Consider the following 23,930-nt stretch of genomic DNA (forward strand, 5'->3'; position numbering starts at 1 on the left):
AGCACCTCTCATGCGCGCTGGGTGGGTGTTGCGCATTGCATTATGGGTGTGGCATGCCCGCACACGATCCCCCCTGCGCTCCCCCCCCCCCCGCTTATGGCACACAAGCCAAGAAAGGTTCACCATCGCTGTGGTCTGCTTTTAACTGCTTTTTATTAAAGAAGCCATCGTGTACTCAGCCGTAAATCCTATAATTATGGGATTCACCCGTATTAAGCCAACATGAAAGTAATATTATGGCTTGATATAATACGTGAATCCAGGTATTCATTTACTTAGTGCCAGTTGTTGGCATCTACTGTAGTCAACGGAGCAGGTGCGTGCTTGGCAGTCTTAAATTACTGCTGCTCTTAACCGTGATGGAAGTATTCGACTATTAGTTAAAGAGCAAGTTGCCTCTGAAGATTTGATCTGTAATCTTCTGTCTTTCCTTCACGCTTTAGGCCGTTGCAATTTTGACAGCTACGTATCCAGTGGGACACATGCCATATGGCTGGTTGACAGAGATCCGAGCTGTTTACCCTGCTTTCGACAAGGTGAGCTTGTTTTCTGCGTTGAGAGCAAATCCTTAGTTTTCCTTTCAAGTGCAGCTTGGCCAAGAGGTGTCTCTGTAAGAAATAGGCTTTGTGGGGAGTGAATTTGCAACAACAAAAAAACTAGTCTGATTGCTTTTCCTGATACTGTCACTTATACATGGATCTTGTTCCATCCTGCTCAACAACTCCACCTCTTTTATTCCTTACGAAGAGATTGGAACAATGACCTCCGGGCCCAAAGGTTAATCCTTTGTTTGCTTAAGAAATTGTAAGGTAATTGTTTCTCTGTTGTGTCTCTATGTGTCCACAAAGGATATGGAGCACAGAGGATAAAATGGAAGATAAGAAGAGCCTCTGTGCTGGGCAACAAACTTTCTCTTACACTGTACTGTAAAAGAGCTATTGTGAGGGTATTTTTTTCCCTTGAGTCTCTGACTTACAACTAAGAAAATGATGCCACAAAGATGGGTATACAAATGCGTATGTCCCCCAGCTTCCTTTTATCGATAGCTCCCTTTAAGAATGACATCAGCGCTTCAGCTGTTTTGGGATGAACACTTCTTCTGTTCTAGGATGGAGCTTCTTCTGTTTCAGAAGCTCCATCTGTCTAGCTAGATAGAGGGTGGGTTCAGGGAGAGAGAAATGGTTTTTAAAAAAATATTTGCATAGGGATATCTGGAATTTCTTTGTTAGGAACAGAACATCAAGTCACTTAGTATGTGTACAAATCATTAGAGTGAATGCGAACCAGATGTTCAGGCCTTCATTTTATTTGGGTTTCTTTTATTGCTAATTAGGGGTAGGATAAATCACAGTGATTTAGAACTTCGGGGAGAGATGAGAGGATATTTCTCTATGAAAACAACTACTGTTATATAGATCAGATTGGGCTTAATAGATCTCTAGGAATCTGGAAACGTTTGCCTGAAAATTCAGTAGGTACATTATAATAAGGCAGACACCCCTACCATAATAAATAAATAAGAGCTTACTATATTGCGTGTTCAGCATCTGCTATAACATCTTGCTGCATCAAACTGCAGGGCTGGGTTTGGATAAACTCCCATTAAAGTGTAGGAAATTGGAGAGAAGATGGACAAACAGAGAAGGTTTAATGATCTCTGTTCTGACCCCCTCCTCCGTCCAGTAACGAATGCCGAGACAAGCTTAACTGAAATGTACTTTAATAGCAAGACACCAAAACCTCGGTGGCTGAAAGCCAAGCATAATGAACAGATAAGGACTTTAGCAGCAACTCAGACAAACTCAGGCAGCAATAAACACAGATAAGGCTTGGCAGCAATCCAGCCTGCCAAGCTCACAGTATTGTCCTCCGACCTTCAAACCTGTGTTGACTTCTGCAAAGAGGGGAGTGTGCACAAGTAGCTTTTTATAGTCTGGAGAGGAGCCTAATGACCACCAGCTGAGTGCAATCACCTCCTGTAATTGTGTAATTGTTCCTGACGCCTAGTAGCTCTTCGATGGTGTGCATCCAGGAACAACTCACTACTGGCCTCCGGCTCACTCTTCCTTGTCTCCTCCCCACTGGTCCAAGGCTCAGGCGCCTCCTGGTGGCCAACAAGCCTCTCTGCGCCCTGCTCGGAGTCGGAACCCTGTCCAGAGTCCTCCACCTCCTTCAGAGCCGACTCAGAGGGCCCCTCGCTGTCGGAGTCTGGTGGCAGCTCCAACAGCACCTGCTGGGCCACAACAGATCTCTAACCAATTTATACAACAGTGACTGGCATTGAAAAACAACCTCCCATTTCTTATATGTATTCGATTTAGAAGTTACATTCAGTGGCAGTAACTAATCAACAGAGAAAAGTCCCACTAAATCAGCGTTATCACTTATGCTGCAATATGTTCGAAGGTACTGCTCTGTGGCTATGTAAAAAGCTTTGATTTATTGAATGGAAGAGATCCAGCTCAGATTCAGAGGCCTGTCTACATATAGGATCCTAATTATGAAATACTGCAAATGCACTGATTAGAAAGAAATGATGTGGATCTATAGAAAACAGCTTTATGAGTTTGTGGCTGCAATCTGCAGTAAGCACTTTGCAAGTCTCCCAAACCCTCTACATGGACATTTTTGCAAAGGGGGCAGGATTTCGGCAGGCCAAAAATGCTGTATTCAGTGTATAAGACGCACCCAGATTTTCACCCTCTTTTTTGGGGGGGAAAGGTGCGTCTTATAGTCCGAAGAATATGGTACATTTGCTCTCCTAAGACTAATGGCACTGGTTTTTCTCCCTTTCACCTTAGAACAATCCCAGCAATAAAATGGTGAATTCCAGCAGTACCGTCACAGGAACCCACATCAAAAAGTTCACTTTTGTCTGCATGGCCCTCTCGCTAACGGTAAGGAATCAACTGTCTTATTACTGCCTTTAAAATTAACCCCATTTAAACCACTCTCCTTCCACATTCTGTACCAGGATATACATGGTTATCTATCCACTACTCCACCTCTGTTAGGTATACAACATTTTATCCTAATCTTCCAGAACTACTAGAAGAATACTAGAAGAATTATCGGGAAACTGGCTGATAGCCTTCCAGGCTGGAAATTCTGTAACCATTTTCCAGAACCATTGTCAGTGTCTCCATTGGCAGTAAACACTACATTTTGGAGCACAAGTACCACGTGTAGGATCTGTCCTCTTGCTTTTACTGAATAGGTCAGCACCAAATATTTGATTGCAATCCCTACATTTGGCCACTATTGTTGTGGTTCTTCATTTTAGACAGTCTGCAGAAAAGAATGCTGCCACTGAGATTATGAATTTGATCCGTTCAGTATATTTGAGAAAGCAAAAAAACAGTAAATCTCTACAAGATACAACAAAATTGTTGAAAATACTTTTTTTTAAATCCAATTGCACTAGATTTCAGATACAATTTCCTTTTTAAATAGATGGAGCCTCCCATATGAAGAATAAAAATTAGTTTCAGAATGCTTACCTTTCTCTATATTGCTAGCAAACTTGATTATTAAATATGGTGAAAGTGACGTTCTGAAATATTTTTTGTGCTATTCGATGTTTTCAGGCCGCTGGATTCTCTTTCGATTGCCACGTTCAGCATTCAGATTTCCAGGAACTGATTGCAAAATGAATCATTCACCCTTTTCTGTAAATTAGAAAGACCTGTATAGCAAGAGATTTATTCCAAGTCAAGCTATCTTGAGTTTATTGTTTTTCACCACAATAAATTTTTATTAGGTTATAAAGTAATATAAAATGCAAAATACAAAAGTAAATAAAAGAGCAGTGATTGTATGTGTTGATTAGCAAAACACAAGGATTTTTTCCATCCTGACTTGGAGATGCTTGGAACTGTCCTTGTTTGCAAAGCAGGTGCTTTCTTAGGATGATGTTCCTCAGAATAGTATTTTTAAATTACAGGTGTAGACATTTGGAATTTGGTGTTAAAATCCTTCTGAATTTGTCTTTTCTCCTTCAAATCAGTCACAAGGCAATTTTACTGAGAAAAAACATAAATAAATATCAGACAAAAGCAAACGGAATCCGAATAAAAGAAACCTGTAATATAATTACAGGAATATAATGCGCACATTGTTATGTCTCACTAATTTAACTTTAAAGAATTCAGATGGACTTAATATTGGTCTCTGAAATCTTACAAGCAGGAATTGCAATGCAGCCCTCTTGAGTAAATAAAAAAGTGAAAAGGAACTTCATAGTTATGCAGTATTCCTGCTAATAAATACTGGCTATCTTAGACTGTTATCATTGTTATATTATAGCATAAGACGGCACAACGATAACATTCAAACCTTTTATGAAAAAGTTATCAGTTGAACTCCATCCCTAATCTTCTTGTTAGATATTAGCAACTGTTATAATAGTTTCCACCAAGGTCCTCTGTTCCAGCGGGAACAGAGGTTCAATCTCGTTCGGTTACAATAAAGAGATGTTTTTTTTATAGCAATAGCAGTAGACTTATATACCGCTTCATAGGGCTTTCAGCCCTCTCTAAGCGGTTTACAGAGAGTCAGCATATTGCCCCCAACAATCTGGGTCCTCATTTTACCCACCTCGGAAGGATGGAAGGCTGAGTCAACCCTGAGCCAACCCTGAGCCGGTGAGATTTGAACCGCTGAACTGCTGATCTAGCAGTAGCCTGCAGTGCTGCATTTAACCACTGCTCCACCTTGGCTCTTAGACATGTTGTTGCCTAAGTCTGAGTGTGCCTTTCTATCACCCCATCTAACACTTCCCATTACCTTTTCTTTCCTTTTCAGCAAGTCTGGTTGCCTATATATAGGGGATTGGCTTCTAAAAATAGATATTCATTGTGAGTTAGGGCTTATTCTTCATCAAAAATCTCATTAATCTTCTTAATTAGACAGGTCCTTTATTTATCCTTGAGTCTCCCAGCTGTTCATTATCTGCCTGAAGTCTTTTATGTTGATAAATTAAAAATGCTTGTGTATGAAAACCTTGAATAAGACACGTACAAATGTGCTGGCTTCCACTAAATATGATCACTGATTACTGATTCCTGTTTTAATATTTATTTAAGACTTTTTCATTGTTGGTTTTACTGCGCACCACCTGAAGTCACATTTATGAGATGGACAGCTATATAAATTTGATAAATAAATCCTAAACAATGTTTGTTTGTTTATTTGATTTATATGCAGCCCTTCTCCCAAGGACTCAGGGCGGCGTACAACATTAAAAAAAACCACATATTACAAAAGTTAAAAAAAAATTAGATAGAGTATCCAAAAAACAAACCCAATTAAGATTAACAATAACATTTACAATTCGATTAAAATGAACAATAATCAATCATTTATTTTATTTTGTTCAGGCCAGGCCGGCTTGCTGGAAAAGACAACTTTTTAGGGCGCGTCGGAAGGACCGGAAGTTGGGGATTATACGAAGCTCCGGAGGGGCAGCTCATTCCAGAGGGAAGGCGCTCCCACAGAGAAGGCTCTCCCCCCTGGGGGTCGCTAGCCGACACTGTCTGGCTGACGTCTGACCCTGAGGAGGCCAACTCTGTGGGATCGCACTGGACGGTGGGAGGCTACCGGTGGCAGTAGGTGGTCTCGCAGGTATCCTGGGCCTTCCAATATGTGGAATGATAGGTCTTTGGTGCTTTCTGCGTTTATTTGTTTTCTTGCAGACATTTCATTACCCAAACTAGCTAACAATGAGTGCTGGTAAGAGAGTAGGATTTGCTCTCAATTTATATTCTAGTACTTTGTCCTGTCAGTGTTGGTGGGAGAGGCCTTGGAGGTTCTTTGGTTGAGCTGTTTATTATTAGCTCGTTTGGCAATCCCTTGATTAATCTATGCTCACCTGGGGGTTGATTGCTAATGGGGGAGGTGTTTTAGTCATTTTGTTCTCCTGTAGAGCACCAAGGACCCCTCATTTCAACCCAGAGCTATAAATAATCTTCTTTATCAATATTTGTGAAATCCTGAGCTACCTTGGGAAGCTTGGTGAACTCAATAAAATGCTACCTTCAATATTTTACCTTTAGCAAAGTGCTTTATGTTATTAGACTAGGAGAAGTCTGGTTTTTACCCTTATAATAAACACACAGTGCCTACATTCTAGTCAAACAGGTTCTTAATCCATTTTTGGGACTAGGAATCAAAACAGCTTGGATAGTTCTCAGCACCTTCCAGGTGTACTTTTAAGAAAAAAAAAGAGATTGTTTAGCATATTGCTCCCCCATTATAATTGGTCTTTCTATTTTTTGGGGACACATTCTTCTCTCTCTAAAAGTAGTCCTGAGCTTATGACTGGTCACTTAGCAACCATTCAAAGTTACAACAGGGCCGCCGTACACGGAATGTGACTCTTCCCTCCCCCCTGCCCCAGAATTTCCAAGGCGTTCTCTTCTAGGTTTTCCTGCTCAATCTAGGGCCGTGAGGATGAGCCTACTGCATGCGTGTCTTTGAGGGCATGTGAGCCATTGGTCAGCTGCATTTTTGGCCTTCGAAGAGCCTCTGGAGAGCCGGAGGAGGCTGTTTTCACCCTCCCCAGGCTTCAGGAAAGCCTCCGGAGCCTGGAAAGGGTGAAAAATGGCCCTACCAGAAGTTCAGAAACTATCCATTTCTGGTTTCCACAGGGCCGCCAGTGGAGGCTGTTTTCGCCCTCCCCAGGCTTCAGGAAAGTTAGTAACCTGGTTATGACGTGAATCTCGCTTCCTCGTTGACTTTGCTTGTCAGAAGGTTGCAAAAGATGATCACATGACCTTGGGACACAGCAACCATCATAAATATGAACCAGTTGCCAAGCTTCTGATTTCTGATCACATAATCATTGGGGTGTGTGTGTGTGAAAGCAATAGCAGTAGACTTAGCAGTAGACTTATATACCGCTTCATAGGCCTTTCAGGCCTCTCTAAGCGGTTTACAGAGAGTCAGCATATTGCCCCCAACAATCTGGGTCCTCATTTCACCCACCTCGGAAGGATGGAAGGCTGAGTCAACCCTGAGCCGGTGAGATTTGAACCGCTGACCTGCTGATCTAGCAGTAGCCTGCAGTGCTGCATTTAACCACTGCGCCACCTTGGCTCTGGTTAAAGGCCAGGTTATCCAGTCTAAAGTCATGGGAAGTGGTGCAGTTTCACCACTGAGCTTCTTTCCCTTCTTATTGGAATGAAGATCAAATTTTCATCTGGAAAGAAAACGAATTAGGCAGTGACATATGTCATGGAGAGTCATAAGTAGCCAGGAGAGGAGGTGTCCTTCAGTCATCAGCTTCAGAGGAGCATAAGCAAGACCCTCTTCTATTTTTTGAAGAGCTTTTCCTGACAGCTGTGCAAGCTGCATGCATTTTCTTTTTTGGGGGGAGGGATATGTATGTTGAAATTAACTATAGCAATAGCAATAGCAGTTCGACTTATATACCGCTTCATAAGGCTTTCAGCCCTCTCTAAGCGGTTTACAGAGTCAGCATATCGCCCCCAACAATACGGGTCCTCATTTTACCCACCTCGGAAGGATGGAAGGCTGAGTCAACCCTGAGCCGGTGAGATTTGAACTGCCGAACTGCAGATAGCAGTCAGCTGAAGTGGCCTGCAGTACTGCACTCTACCCACTGCGCCACCTCGGCTCTTAACCATAGTGCATGTACTGTGGGGTCCTAAGTGTTTGCACATAGTAGGAAAAGTCTCCATTGTGCAGATAGTTGGAAAAGTCTGAAGCTTTAAAGAGCTGTTGAACAGAAGCTGTTGAGGTAGACGAGAGAATAGGCTGACTTGATATGATCAGACAGAAGCCTTTGTTTTTTCTCTGTAGAGAGAAACAGATGGAAGAAACTGCATTAGGTAATGAGAGAGTATCTGCTGGACATTGGAATGATTTATGAGATGGATGTGTACAAGTTGACATAACAGATTTGTAGGCTGAACAGTTTGTTCTGTGCTTAGGCCTCTCATCAAGTTGAAGCAGTCCTGATTGTATACGTTGTGTTCTTTGTGTTAAGATAAAGGTGCATTTAAAAAAAAGAAGTTACTTGTTCATTTCTTAGCACTAGTTTACCTTTTTAGGCTGAAAGAATTAATACATGCCATATTGACATAGATGTGTAAACACTGCCACATACATTACTTCATATGAGAAGAGCTGTAGCCTAATTAAATGAAATGATATACTATATGTTGTGACTCAGCAGAAGTTTGCTGTGAGTTGAGTCGGGATGCAGGAATAACAATGCAGCTGGGGCTTGTTAGTGTCTTCTGGAGATAAAAGGACTGATGGTGCCACGCCCTGGTTGCAGAAGTCAACGTTCATTCGTTCGTTCGTGGTTCGTCGTTCATCGGTCGCGGTTTGTTTGTGAGAGGCACTTGGATAAGTGATTTGCTTTCTGTAATCCTGATTCGAAGAGACACTTGAAGAAGTAATTTGCTTTCTTTCTGTAAACCTGGTGTTGCTGTAAGAGCTCTTTGTTTTTGCATTCTGCTGCATAACCTTTTTGCCAGAGACTTTATTTATGTTTATTTTTGGGCTCACAGCCAGCGTGAGCCAGGACTGATAAAGTTATTTCCTTTTAAGTCTGTCTGACTGTCGTCTGTGAACGAGCGAAGAAGGAGGGTCAGAACAACTATATATATATTCTATCTTAAAATATTTTCTGATTGGTTTGGCTAAAAGTCTCTCCAAATATTTTCTCAATAGGGTGGCTCAGATCCAGAGTTAGTCAGATCATTAAAACAAATCTCTGAATCTATAATAAATCCTTAAAATCAAAGAACTCTCTGGATTATGGCTCACTTCAGTCTAATTAATTTTAATAATTCACCCTGAGATCTTGATCAACAAATAATGAATCATTTTGTCTGAAGATATTCCTATTGCAATTTCCATTTTTTTTGTTATTTCTTAATAAAGAAGTAACCCTATTTAACCCACAGTTTGTTATCTAAATTGAATTAGATGAACAACAGTTTCTTCATTTTCAGTCATTAGAAACTAGATTCGTTCTCATGTTAAGTTAGAAAAGGAAATATACTTAACTTCCAAAAGAGAAAGGCAATTTCTTAATCTTATTTTAGTTAATTTAACTACATTTATAAAACTGTTTTAGTTACCAAGTTACAGTTTTAAAGTTTTAAGTTAAGCTTAAAAAGGGAAGGAACATATGCCAAAAACATGAGGAACATCAATCTTTCTAAAATAAAGTTAATTCTATTTTAGTATGAAAACTTTTAATTTGATGTTTTAAATGGATTAGATTCTGACAATTACAGATTTAGGTGGTGATGGGCAACCTAAAAAGCTAAAATACATAAACTGCTACAAGAAATGTATAAAGTGTGCAATATTTTAGAAAGACTCATATATTATTATAAATGCATGTATGGTTGTACTTATATAAGTTTAAAAACATATTTAGTAGGGTTGTGCAATGTGATATTCTTGGAAGATTTCATTTTAAAAACTAGAAGTGTGTGTTTTTTTAATTAAATCTGCAAACCTCTCAATTGTGCTTGAAAATGAATGACCGAAGATATTAAAATAAAAGAACATTAGCAGCATATTGATTAAGTCAAAAATATAACAAGGAAATGTTAATCTGGATTTAAAAGTACACATTCACTACATTTTAACAGGGAAGTTTAGGTCAGCAGGCAAAATGGAGTTATGGGACTTTCAAAGGGGGAAGTTAAACCTGGAATTTTTCATGCAGGTAGAAATATTGGCAATATGGAGCAAGAATATTATTTTAAATAAAATATGAATTTTGTTTTAAATAAAATAATAGGCTTGTAAGTCTAATGACTTACCTCCAGTCAGAGGTGGGTTCCTACCAGTTCGCACCTATTCGGTAGAACCGGTTCGTCAAATCTATTGAACTGGTTAGAAGAGGTTCCACCAGTGGACCCGGAAAGCAGGCCACACCTACAGAAGAGGTTCCAAATTTTTTTGAAACCCACCACTGGCAAGGATCTTGTAACTTGACAGCTTTAAGACTTGCATGCTTCAATGCCAGAGTTTCTGAATAGCTACTTGGACCGACTTAAGTACTAATTCATAATTTCATATCAGGTCACATGGGCGGCAAGCCACTCCCATCTGGTCACATGGGTGGCAAGCCACTCCCACAAAGGAGGCCACACCCACAGAGTAGGTTCCAACAATTTTTGAAACCCACCACTGCCTCCAGTGATCATAGCGATCCCTAAACATACTGTAAGTTGGAGGTGGTTTGAAAGCTGAACTTCTATATTTCAAAAACCAATGGGACATTTAGCTAATTAAGAGACAATATCTAATTCTGAACTATTATTTTCTGATTCTTCCAGCTCTGCTTTGTGATGTTTTGGACGCCTAATGTATCGGAGAAGATCTTGATCGACATCATTGGAGTTGATTTTGCTTTTGCAGAACTCTGTGTCATTCCTCTTCGGATCTTCTCCTTCTTTCCAGTTCCAGGTATGTAGAAAACAGAAGGAATGAATGATACACACCAGTGGTGGGATTCAGCCAGTTCGCATCAGTCCGGGAGAACCGGTTGTAAAACTTTCTGAGCAGTTTGGTAAACTGGTTGTTGGAAGAAATCATCAGAGCAGAGAACCGGTTGTTAAATTATTTGAATCCCACCACTGGTCCCCAACTTGACCCGTTCATGAAAAAATGACTTCTTCAAGGTTTCCCAAGCCTGGAGTCAGTTGTGTTAATGCCCCATCGTTTAGGTTGAAGAAGGTGGATCAAACCTTTACTAGAAATGTATTATTTTGAGAGGGCACCAAACTATATTACAAGGATCTTAGTTTAGAAGCATATTAGCCAAAGGATTTTTTTTAATTGGAAAATCCTGTTTTTTAAGCAACAGGAGAAATCAGATTTTGCTACCGATAGTGTATCGTAATTCCAGGTATTTACTTATGCGTTTGCAACTTCTTTAATCATGAACAATGCTCATTTTTCTTACGTAGTTCAGACCTTCACATGACACCTGAGAAAGGAAGGCAATCATTTATTTTTTTCCTAGAGGAAAAACTAGAATTGTCTCTTAGAGGTTGAGCATGTATCCGTGTTCTTCTCCTTTAGTTACAGTGAGAGCGCACTTGACTGGATGGCTGATGACCTTGAAAAAGACTTTTGTCCTAGCTCCTAGCTCAGTACTGCGCATCATTGTTCTCATCACAAGTTTGATCGTCCTGCCTTATTTAGGGTAAGTTATACTCTTATTAGCCTTTTGTATTTTTGTCAATGATGCCGTGTCTTCTGTAACACAAAGTCATACTATCCATTGCATTCAACCACAATATTCTCCATCCACATCCAATTGCTACTTGGCTGGGTCACAGTTCAACTGAGCATCGAATTGCTTCTTGGTGGAAAGGAAGGACAGAGAGAGGGAGGCAGTGGTGGGTTTCAAAAAAATTTGGAACCTCTTCTGTAGGTGTGGCCTGCTTTCCGGGTCCACTGGTGGAACCTCTTCTAACCGGTTCGGTAGATTTGACGAACCGGTTCTACCGAACTGGTGCGAATCGGTAGGAACCCAACTCTGGAGGGAGGAATGCTGTCATCTCAGAAAAGATTTATTGGGAAACTGCCCAACAATTATACCCCATAGTGATAGCTTTCCACATTAAATGCTTTGTGTATGTGGTGATAATTTAAATCAGGGTTTGTTTCAGCTGGAGCAGACAAACTTTTTGCGAGCATGGGCCACCTTTCTTGTTTTTCTCAATTGCTTTCACAAATGGAAAGGACTACTCTGCATTTCTTCTGGGACAGAGCCAATATTTCTAATGGGGATGGAGCTTTGTAAAGCCATAAGGAACATTCCAAAGAATTGCAAAGAATTGGAAGTAGTTAAGTCTAGGCCAAGCAGACTTGGTTTGGATATAGAATTAGTGGCAGTTGAGGTTTAGAGTTGATGAAGTGTCCCTAAAAATTGATTGAAACTGTTGCTTGTCTCAGTTATTTCCCCCCGCATTAGTTTTGGCTGATATATATTTATCTGCAACAAGAAAATGGGAAAACAATGGTAACGAAGTTAGAAGATCAGTTTACAGCACACCACATACATATATTTGTTTGGACTTGCGAACAAAATAGAATGCAACCTATGTAGAGCACTTCTGTAGTTCTATATTGTGATTCACCGACAAAACCGGCGCGACAAAACGGTGACGTTGAAAGCGCACCCACTAAAGCGCGTCGACAAATGTGCGCCGGCAAAAGTGCGCCATCAAAAACCGTGAAAACAATGGTAACAACGTTAACAACCCTAACCTAAAAACCCTAATCGCGCTTTTGTGGGCGTACTTTCAACGTCGCCGTTTTGTCGCGGCGGTTTTGTCAGCGGGAATTTATCGGGCGTGCATTTGTCAGGTCACGCTATATTATTATGACACTACCACATATCCTTTTCTGGCTACCTAGCCCTCCATTGTATATACACATTCTTTGGCCATACAGTTTTTGTTTCAATATTTGAAATTTTTGCTTTTTTCCCCTCCTAATAGCCTATTCCTTCCTATAACATCCACAGCCCTTACATTGTCTATATTACCAGTCATCAGTTTGGCCCCCGAGGTCCTTCATACTTGGGGCCTCTCTCCCATCATGAAGATACGGTTTCCCCAGCCCTGCATTCCCTCGCCCCCAATAACCAGAACAACCTTTCTGCATGTTGTTGTGCTGGTAGTAATCAAACTTTAACATTACAATCAATGACTGTACCTGGGGAAATTTGGGGGACTGGTATCAAGGCAAATGTTTTAGTTTGTAACGTTATACGGGAAGAACATTAGACAATGAATGTACCCCAACTTTGATCATTCTAGTAATCTTTATTGTTGAAATGAGAGAGTAGCATGTATCTCTTTCTGATGTTCTTAGGGTCCATGGAGCTACTCTAGGCGTAGGATCACTTCTCGCTGGCTTTGTAGGAGAATCAACTATGGTTGCAATAGCAGCTTGTTATGTCTATCAAAAACAGGTAAGATGTTCTCTCAAGGAACAGACCTCTTGTTTATCTGCTTGTACCTTCAGCCTACAGTAACGGCGATGACTTCTGAAGATCAGAAATGGTCTTTTGAGCTGAAGACTGTTTGCTACAGGCATGTTACTGAATTTATTGCTGTGTACAGTAGAGTAGGGGTCACCAACCTTTCAGACCTCAGGGACCACTGAATTCATCATTCTAAATCCCACGGACCACTAATACGAATCCAGAGCGCTGCTCGTTGAAGTGCCTGGATTCCCAGGGGCAGGATGGGATCCTTCAGGCACTTAGCTTGGCTACCTGTTTCTCTCTCTTTCTCTCCCCTTTCTCTCTTTCTCTCTCTCTTTCTCCTCTTCTCTTTCTCTCTCTCTCTCATCTCTTTCTCCTCCTCTCTTTGTCTGTCTGTCTTTCCCCCGTATCTTTGTCTGCCTCTCTCTCTCTCTCTCCCTCTCTTTCTGTCTCTCTCATCTTTCTCCTCCTCTCTTTGTCTGTCTGTCTCTTTCCCCCATATCTTTGTCTGCCTCTCCCTCTCTCTTTCTCCCTCTCCCTCTCTTTGTCTCTCTCTCATCTTTCTCCTCTTTCTCTCTCTCTCACATCTCTTTCTCTTTCTCCTCCTCTCTTTCTCTCTCTCTCATCTCTTTCTCTTTCTCCTCCTGTCTTTGTCTGTCTGTCTTTCCCCCGTATCTTTGTCTGCTCTCCCTCTCCCTCTTTCTGTCTCTCATCTTTATCTTTATCCGCCTCTTTTTCTGTCTCTCATCTCTTTCTCCTCCTCTCTTTGTCTGTCTGTCTCTTTCCCCCGTATCTTTGTCTGCCTCTCCCTCTCTCTTTCTCCCTCTCCCTCTCTTTGTCTCTCTCTCATCTTTCTCCTCTTTCTCTCTCTCTCACATCTCTTTCTACTCCTCTCTTTCTCTTTCTCTCTCATCTTTCTCTTTCTCCTCCTCTCTTTGTCTGTCTGTCTTTCCCCCGTATCTTTGTCTGCTCTCCCTCTCCCTCTTTCTGTCTCTCATCTTTATCTTTATCCGCCTCTTTTTCTGTCTCTCATCTCTTTCTCCTCCTCTCTTTGTCTGTCTGTCTCTTTCCCCCGTATCTTTGTCTGCCTCTCCCTCTCTCTTTCTCCCTCTCCCTCTTTGTCTCTCTCTCATCTTTCTCCTCTTTCTCTCTCTCTCACATCTCTTTCTCTTTCTCCTCCTCATCTCTATCTCTTGCTCCTCCTCTCTTTGCCTGTCTGTCACTTTCCCCCCGTATCTTTGTCTGCCCCCGCCCATCTATCTCTCATCTTTCTCTCTCTCTCATTCTCATTCTGCTTTTCCGGCCCTCTCTGGGTCTCGCAGGTGCTTCTTTGGCCTTTGTTGGTGCGCGATGCATCTCGGTTGCTCAGGGGAGACGCATGGCCTGCTCTCTGTCCTGAGACACTCTCCTGACCCGGCTGCAGCCATGCTCCAGATCATAAGGCACTCTGGGAGGAAGAGGAGATGCAGTTTCCCCCATTTGTCAATCACACTAAATTTAACTGTGCTGCAAGAGCAGCGGGCAGGCCATGGAGGTGCCAACAGCAGCAGCGGAGAGAAATGGCTGTGCCGGGCCAGTGTCTCAGGGCTGAGAGGAAGTTGCACATCAACTGGAGGGACCAAGGTGTGCAGAGCACCAACAAAGATACAAGTTGCCTACAAGGTTCAAGGTTCATTTTATTTATATGCCGCCCTATTCCCGGCGGGACTCAGGGCAGCACACAAACCCAAGGGAGGGGAAGGGAAACACAAAGAACTACAACAAAAAAGTACAAGGGAATTTAAAACAACCAACAGCCACATGATTCGAGAGGGGAAGGGAACTCATCGACCCCAGGCTTGCCGACACAGCCAGGTTTTGATGGCTTTTCGGAAGGCCTGGAGAGAGGTGAGGGTCCGAATCTCTGCGGGGAGTTCGTTCCAAAGGGCCGGAGCCGCCATAGAGAAGGCCCTCCCCTGGGTAGTAGCCAGATGACATTGGCCAGCAGACGGAACCCGGAGGAGGCCTAATCTGTGCGATCTAATGGGTCTTTGGGAGATAATTGGCAGCAGGCGGTCTCTCAAGTACCCAGGTCTCTCAAGTACCTATACCTGTTGCTTCAGCCCATCTGTGCTGTGGATCGCCAGTTGTTCGCGGACCACTGGTTGGTGACCTCTGCAGTAGAGCATAGCTTATATTTCATTCTTACCTGAGTCCTTGAGAAGCTTTGCTCATCTGATTCTAATAAAGAGATGAGGAACTTACAACCTTTCAGATACATCTCCATAGGGAAAAGCTCCCCATAAATGGGTGCAGGAGTTGAAAACCTACCTACCTTAGAAGATGTCCTAGGTGATACCATTTCACCCCATGGGTTGGAAAATCTACACAGGCTGCCATTTGTTTTCCAAACCCAGTTGAGGTTGCTCACCTTAGTATAAAGATGTACGTGGCCAAGTTACCTGCAGGATCCACTGTAAAGTCTGCTCTGCCCTCCTCAAGAGCATGGTCTGTATAGAACTCACCATGAATAGGTCCAACTTGAGCAACTAATTCTGCTTCTTCTAAGGTAAGGCAATCATTGTGGAATGCGTCGCTCTTGCAGATGAGGCTGACTTCCTCTTAAATAGTAATATTTTAAAAAGAGATTAAAATCTCTTTTAAGAGTTCAGTGATTTGGCATTTACTTTTAGCACTTTATAATTTTATGTCTTACGTGTGTGTTTATCTGGTTCCACCACAAATGCGCGAACGACAAAAGCGCGCCTGACTAAACCGCGGTGACAAAACCATGCCGACGAATGAGTGCTGAAGCGCGCCGACAGAAGCGCGCTGTAACCCTAACCCTAAACCAAACTCTAAACCTAACCCTAAACCTTACCTTAACTTAAATCGCGCTTCTGTCGGCGCGCTGTTGTCGGCGCGCTTTTGACATCACGGTTTTAGCACCGCGGTTTTGTCGGCACGCTTTTGTTGTTCGTGCATTTGTCGGGTCACGGTTTATCTAAGCCATCTAGAGATCTAGGAATTTGATTTTTTTAAATTTTATTTATTATTTATAGGCCGCCCTTTTCCCTGAGAGGACTCAGGGCGGCTTACAATTCATGGGAGGGGAAGTGCAAGACAAAACATAAGACAATACGTGAGTGAAAAAAAAATAAAACGATAAAACACAACTTTCATTCAGCATTCAGGTGGGGCAGATTAGAATCTTTATCCCCAGGCCTGACGGGATAGCCAGATCTTAAGGGCTGTGCGGAAGGTCTGGACGGTGGTGAGGGTGCGAATCTCCACGGGGAGATCGTTCCAAAGGGTCGGAGCTGCTACTGAGAAGGCTCTCCTCCGCGTAGTCGCCAGTCGGCACTGACTGGCGGATGGAACTCGGAGGAGGCCTAATCTGTGCGATCTAATTGGTCGAAGGGAGGTAATTGGCAGGAGGCGGTCTCTCAAGGAATGGCTGGAACACAGGCAGGCAGGCAGGCAAGGAAGCAACTTTTGCCTGCAGGTCAATCTTCTACAAAACTTGTTGTTGTTCCCCCCCCCCCTAGAAAAAGAAGAGGAATGATGATGAGACTGCGACGGAAGGTGAAGACTCAGCAATGACCGACATGCCTCCGACAGAAGAAATAACGGACATTGTAGAAATGAGAGAAGAGAATGAATAATAAATGAACACTCTGCAAGGGGAAACTGGAAGTTTACTCCTCCTCCCACCCTTTACTTTTAATGACGAGGCCTTGCTTCTGAAGGTTTCAGATGATGAATTCATAGCATACCAAGTATGCTGGCATGGATGAGGAACTTAAAGGAACAGTCTCTATTTTTCTTCTTCCCCTGATTTTGTTTTCTCATTTCACGCAATAGCAAAAGACCTGGCGGCTATTCAGTAGAGGAAACTTACGTTCTTGAGGACCTTATCTTTTATCTTTGGTCAACCAAAGTCTCTCTGTTGATTCATGGATTGTGTTGCCATCCTGCATCATCTTCTTATACCTGCCCGGCTTCTTTTTATTATTGTTAATGAAATATCAAGATACAACTGGGGATTGTGGGGAGGGGGGGAACATTAGCTTTATTTTGCTTGCTGAAACATGACCTTACTCCTTTGATCTGTATCATGGTGAAGCCCCGAGATTGGCTTTCTTATTATTATTATTCAGTGTAATATATTGTATATTGCTAAGACTACCAAACAGGATCCTAAGACGGAAAAAGAGTGAGAGATGAAATATCTTAAAAAGAGACTTTTGATAAATACAGAATAAAACTAAATACAGGGTAACGCTTCTGTTTTAAGGTTAATTGTTATCTACTATAATGCAAGAGAGAGTTTTTCCCTTTGGTAGTCAACCGTGAACCATCTGTATTACACTAACCTTGTAACTGTTTCCTAAAAACAATTGTGGACCTTTAAATCAGAAGCTCTGTTACAATATTGGTGTCCTATCTAAAACTTTATATTTGATAAGTGTTGTTCTCATATTTGATGCTATGCAGGATACTGTAGTTGAGGTGAGGGACAAGCATTTGTTAGTAGGGGGGTCTCTCCGAAAAGAAATGTGGCCACACACACAGACGCACATCAATATTTAAACCAAAGTAGTAATCTCTTGTGGGACAGGGGAGGGGGAGAAATAAGGCTATTTGTACAAACGGCTCTATGTGCTAACTTGTACAACGGATATAATAATATATCTTCTTCCTTGAGAAAAACTTGGATAGGACCGTATCACTTTGGGAGGAACTTGCCAAAATGGAATATGCTTGTTGAGTAAATCAAAACCTACATTGGGAAAATGGTCGAAACGGAAATCTTGCGGTACTGTGGGAGAAGGGTCTCTGTCAGTGGAGTCAGTGTTTTCATTTGTCAGTCATTCTCACCTGATCGGACTACTTAATGCTTTGGTGACTTTGATGCGCTACGGAGCTCGACCTTGGCCAGGCCATCGGCTTTCATGGATTGGCAGTTATACAGCTAACGTGGGTTACTGCAATCCAAGCGCGGCTTTAACACGGGGAAAACCCCCAGCTTCCGGCTCTTGATGTGGAAAGTGAAAATGATTTCCCCGTAGTTGCTGCTCGGGGGAACTTCCTGTTTTTTTGTCAATCATGCAGCTGTCCACTATTAAGGGACCTAAAGTGGGACCCTCGGTGCCCGTGATTAATTTGGTAACTTCACACGACACTCTTAACACACAACAAAACATACGGAAACATTTCAAGGTTCCTTTAGACAAAATTATATTTTTCTATAAGCTTTACAAACCGTGAAATGATTTTATTTAATTTTGCACAAAGCTGTTTTCTAGATTTTTGGAAGTGGATAGTTTTGATCAGAAGACATCTTTAAAGATCCTATATCGATATATGTGTGTATATACATACTGGATGTGTATAAATATATATACATATATACATATATATATATATTGTACATTATATGTAATTTATTTTAGGTTGCAATGTCTTTTTCTTCCCAAAGCTCAGTAAAAAGAAAAAAAAAATGCAAAACGGAGCTTGTTTGTGTGGTGAAATTTAACACTAAAGATATATATTATTTTTGGTAAATTGTCGCAAGGAAGCAAGAATGATGGGAGTTAACTCCAGATGTTTTTTTTTTAAATCATTGCAGCTCATCTATACACAGAAATTTGCTAGATTAAAGTGCCAATCTGCAAAACTCTTGACTCGCTTCCTATAGATCAAAGATTCCATACTGAGCTGCCTCTGGTCTTTGGGAAAGACCCCCCCCCCTCTTGCAAGTGTGTACTACAGGGGTCCCCCCAACTCCCGGGCCATGTGAATGGCGGTCCGGTGCGCACACATACACACCTTGACTTCCACAAACAATGGCCGGCGCACACAGCTCAAACATGTGCAAGTTTGGCTGAGGAGGGGAAGGGAAGCAGGCTGCCTGAGTAGCAAGCTGGTGTGCACGCACGCACACAGTTTGACTTGCATAAGTGGCAGGTTGGTGCACACACACAGTTTTGCTTGCATGAGTAGCGGGCCGGCGCATATGCGCATGCAGCTCAGCTTGCAAAACTTGCAGCAGTGGTGGACTGCCTGTGCGCCGCCCCACCGCTCGTGTGTTGTTGCTCACATAGCCCACTCTCCTCCCTGCCAGAACACGAAGCCACAAACCATTGGGAGCACTCTTTTTTTTTTAATTGAAAATTTAAAAAAACAAACTTTTACAAGTATTTACTTCCCTCCCCACACCCTCCCCCCAAACCCCCCTAACCTTCCCCCCCCCATACTTCCCAGAACCAATACAAGGTATAAATCTTTAACAAAAACATTCCTAAATAAGCTTAAAAAGAAAAAGAAAAGTTAATAACATCTTTCACTTGAGCTTTAACAACTCCTTGCTAGGCTAACTCTAAACAATTTATATCATTCCTAATTTCTTTAGTCATAAGCTATCTGAAATTTCTTAGTCCCGTGTTTATTTTGAATATAATCAATCCATCTTCTCCACTCCAGTTTATATCTCTCATTGGAGTGGTCCTTGAGATATGCAGATATTTTAGCCATCTCAGCTAGGTTTGTGACTTTCAATGTCCATTCTTGAATCGTAGGCAAATCTTCCTTCTTCCAGTATTGCGCCCCCAAGAGTCTAGCTGCGGTTATTAAATGCAAAATCAAGTTAATCTCTACAACTGTACAATCAGCAATTATACCTAACAAAAATAACTGAGGGATAAACTTTATCCTTTTTTAAAGAACATTTTGCATAATCCACCATATTTTTATTCAAAATCCTTTTAACCTTTTTGCAAGTCCACCATATATGAAAGTAAGCAGCATCAACACAGTCACATCTCCAGCATTTAGGTTGTAAATTCGAATACATAGAAGCCAGTTTTTTAGGATCTAAATGGTACTACTAATTGTACTACTTTTCCCCACCCTATCTTGGCAAATCAATACTGTGTTCTGCACACGGAAATAAGAATAAGTGGTGAATACATTCAGTTTAGAATCCGCTTCTGAAACTTCAGAGCTAAATGTGTACCACCCAAATAATATTACCCAACCCACCAGGGCCAACCCAAGAACAAGAAAAATATGTGGAGGAGAGTATTTGCTATAATAGTGAATGCCACCCAAACCCAGAGGATCCTGGGTAATCAACCAATCACTATTGAATGTGCGGTCAACTGAAATGGTTTGATGATTAATAGCTTAAGCAAAACACCCCTGGCGAAATAAAAACTTTCAGATCTGTTCAACAATCGGGTTCTTTGTTAAAAAAAATTATTTTGTTAATGTGAATATATGTGCGGTATTATTTTTATTTGCTTATGCACACCCAAAATGTTCCCATTTTCCTGCATTATGACTTGAACTTAAATGAAGGGAAGCATTTGTAAGATGGGTTCTCCGCAGAAATGATTTACTATTTAACTAGATGTTTTATTTATTTCGTATATAAATTGTATCGGACCAAATCAACAGTGGTTAACAATAATCTCCAAACTGCACTAATAAAAGCAATTATTAATAGAGTTAATAAAAATACAGGCAGTCTTTGCCTTACAACCACATTCGAGCCCACATTTCTGTTAAGTGGGTTTTAGCCCCATTTTACGACTTTACTTGTCACAGTTGTCAAGTGAATCATTGCACTTGATAAGTTAGTAACACTGTTGTTAAATGGATCTCGCTTCCCCATTGGTTTTGTTTGTCAAAACGTTGCAAAAGGATATGTGACCTTGGGAAACTGCAGTGGTCATAAGTATGAATCAGTGGTCAAGGATCAGAATTTTGATCACATGATCATGGGGATGCTGCAAAGATTGTAAGCCCGAAAAATTGTCATAAGTGACTTTTTTCAGTGCTGTTATAACCATCACTAAATGAACTGTTGTAAGTTGAGGACTACTTGTGCTACATAGCTAAAAAAAGAAATAAAAATATTACCCCTCTGTTGTGGCCCAGCAGGAGCCGTTGGAGCTGCCACCAGACTCCGACAGCGAGGGGCCCTATGAGTCGGGTCTGGAGGATGTGGAGGACCCTGGTCAGGGTTCCGACTCCAAGCAGGGCGCAGAGAAGTTGATTGGCCACCAGGAGGTGCCTGAGCCTTGGGTCAATGGGGAGGAGAGAAGGGAGAGTGATCCGGACGTCAGCAGTGGGAAGGGGCCAAGGGAGTTGTTCCTGGATGCCTGGCACCGAAGAGCTAACAGGCATCAGGAACAGTTGCGCAAGTACAGGAGGTAATTGCACTCAGCTGGTGGTCATTAGGCTCCTCTCCAGACTATAAAAGGACTGCTTGTGCACATGCCCCTCTTGTAGAAGTCAACGCATTAACTAATGTTGGAGAACTGTATTGTTAGCTTGGCAGACTGGATTGCTGCCAAGGCTTGTCTGTGCCAGTTTGCTGCCAAGGACCTGTCTGTCTATTAATAAATTCCGTAAAGTATCTTTGGCTCGGAGTATTTTGGTGTGGGAGTAACTTACCAGCAGGCGGAATCAGCAGCTCTCCGATGCGATGGATGGATGCAGCAGGGAGTAGGCAGACAGCAAGGCTGCAGGTCAGGGAACACTGGAGGGACAAGGGTTGTCGGTATGCTAGGCACACCGCCTGGCAGGCTTACCCATCCAGGCAAGGCTGGAGAGGGGGGGGCGGGGGGCTTTTGGCCATGTGGCGTACGCCAGCCCAAGATTTTCGCTAGGGAAGGCCTGAACTTAGGCCTTTTCTCACGAAAGCTAGGCTGCCGCCGCCGTCCACCCACTTTCAGCCGCGTGGTGTATGCCAGCCCACGGCTTTCGTTAGGGAAGGCCTGAACTTAGGTCTTCCCTCGCAAAAGCTAGGCTGCCACCACCACCACCCCCCGCTTTCCACCGCATGGCATACGCCAGCCTGCGGCTTTCACGAGCAGACGTAAGCTAGCCTCCCACCGCCCCCCCTCATGCTTAGTTGCTTACCTGAGGGAAGCAGCAAGCTGCTGGAAGGCGAAGCGAAGAGAGGACCGATGAGCAAGCTGTCAGCTCAGGAACAAGAGAGGAATGTTGGCCGTTGGCGCCACTTTTAAACGGGTCACCTCCAGCCTGCTCACTGATTGGCTGGACTCCAGCCAATCAGTGAGCGGTGGGCTTGGCTAGCCTAGTTTAGTGCGGACGGGCGGGGGAGCGAGCGAGCGAGCTGCGACGGGCGAGTGAGTGACAGGGCCGGGACAGGCGTTCCAAAAGTTACTTCCGGGTCCACCGGTTGAACCTCCTCTCACCGGATTGGTAAAATTCATCAACCACTTTGCCTGATCTGGTGCGAACCAGCAGAAACCCACCACTGATGACGACCTTGTATGGCTTATAAAAAAAGCCAGAGTTTTTTTGTAAAGGAAACCAGCAAGATCATCTTAAATTATACAGAGGAAAAAGAATCCAATTGTAAGTCTTGATTCAGATATTGAATGGTTTGAATGCTTATAAAAATAATTCACTTATAGAAGAAAATTGTTTTATCTAAAGGAGAATTTGTAAAGCTCCAAAACTCAAGTCTCTTGCACTCTGGATCCATCTCCTTGAAACAGTTAAAGATAATAGTTTTGCCCTTCCAATGAGCCGGTTCCATTATTGCCAATTCTCCTCATACGCTCGGGATTTAGACAACAGATTTCAGTGCCGATGATTTCATCCTTACAAAATAGGATTATGCACGTTTGGATGGGGGCAGCTTGGCAAACATTTGAACAAGCAGCCATTGTTGCTGTGTTGATAATCCATTCTGTGCATTGGATTAGTCACACTTTATAGACTGAAGTAGACAATCGTAAAAGAAAACAAGCTTTATTTTAAACATGAGCTCCCCAATGGAAATTTCATGAAACTTATCTTATGAAGGCCACGAGGAACTTTTCATATAAGTCTCTCTCTTTCCTGCAGTGACACCTACTGGCAAGTCCCCCAAATAACAATGTTCAGCGGTTCTATATTGGAGGAATGGACAACACCCCACCCCCCCGCTTTTGGGGTACAATTCCTCCTGTAAAAATTGACCCCAGATGATACTATAATTGCAATGTGATCAACACAAATGAGTAGGCAGATCAATTTAATAACTCAAAAGGAATTAGCACAGAAAATTAAAGTAGTCAGACGGAATTATTTTGAACAAGCCAACAAATCAGGACGATGGCTGGCATATAGACTGTAGAACGAAAGAGAAAAAAAGGAAATGATATGAAACTGTATCTGGGTTTGTGGAAATACCATCCCCAAGAAAACATAAACTGAGATTTGAAAGTGACACCTATAACAACAGAAAAAGAAAGGGAGAGAGGAAAAGAGGAAGAGGAAGGAAGAGAGAAGGAGACGAGGGTGGAAGGGAGAGGAAGAGGGTAGGAAGGGGAAGAGGAAGAGCAGGGGAGAGGTAAGGGAAGAAGGAAGGAGAAGGAGAGGAGGAAGGAAGTGGAAAAGGAAGGGAAGAATGAAGGGAAAGGAGAGGAGGGTGGAAGGAAGAGAAAGAGAAGGAGAGATCATAGGAAGGGAAGAGGAAGAGTGGAGGAGAGGTAAGGGAAGAAAGAGGTAAGGAGAGGAGGGTGGAAGAGAGAGAAAGAGAAGGAGAGTGGGTAGGAAGAGAGAGAGCAGGAGTAGGGAAGAGGTAAGGGAAGAAGGAAGGAGAAGGAGAGGAGGAAGGAAGTAGGGAAGGGGGGGAAGAAGGAAGGGAAAGGAGAGGAGGGTGGAAGGGAGAGAAAGAGAAGGAGAGATAGTAGGAAGGGAAGAGGAAGAGTGGAGGAGAGGCAAGGGAAGAAGAAAGAGGTAAGGAGAGGTGGGTGGAAGGGAGAGAAAGAGGAGAGATTGCAATATGATCAACAATGAGATACCTATTACCAATTGATGCCCTCTACCTCTAAAGCATTGACCAATCTGGGAGTAAATCTAACTGAATTCAATGTTCCAAAGTGTTGTTAAATTAACCGTCACAATCCAAATAATATTACCAACTAAGAAG

At 42.5% G+C, this 23,930-nt stretch overlaps 1 protein-coding gene across 1 annotated transcript in view; it reads left to right on the forward strand.

Moving 5' to 3' along the window:
* ANKH (ANKH inorganic pyrophosphate transport regulator) overlaps positions 1-17,441 on the forward strand; it is a 105,677-nt gene extending 88,236 nt beyond the window's left edge. Inside the window, exons 7-12 of the mRNA XM_087721981.1 lie at positions 444-536; positions 2,802-2,897; positions 10,329-10,458; positions 11,077-11,200; positions 12,880-12,979; positions 16,522-17,441. Coding sequence (XP_087578107.1) covers positions 444-536; positions 2,802-2,897; positions 10,329-10,458; positions 11,077-11,200; positions 12,880-12,979; positions 16,522-16,638 — 660 coding nt within the window. The 3' untranslated portion in view covers positions 16,639-17,441. The remainder of the gene's footprint in view (positions 1-443; positions 537-2,801; positions 2,898-10,328; positions 10,459-11,076; positions 11,201-12,879; positions 12,980-16,521) is intronic.
* The last annotated feature ends 6,489 nt before the right edge of the window (positions 17,442-23,930 follow it).

Source organism: Thamnophis sirtalis, unplaced genomic scaffold (assembly GCF_051295495.1).
Source record: "Thamnophis sirtalis isolate CommonGarterSnake01/CBP01778 unplaced genomic scaffold, rThaSir2_p1.2 scaffold_8, whole genome shotgun sequence".
Lineage (NCBI taxonomy): Eukaryota > Metazoa > Chordata > Lepidosauria > Squamata > Natricidae > Thamnophis > Thamnophis sirtalis.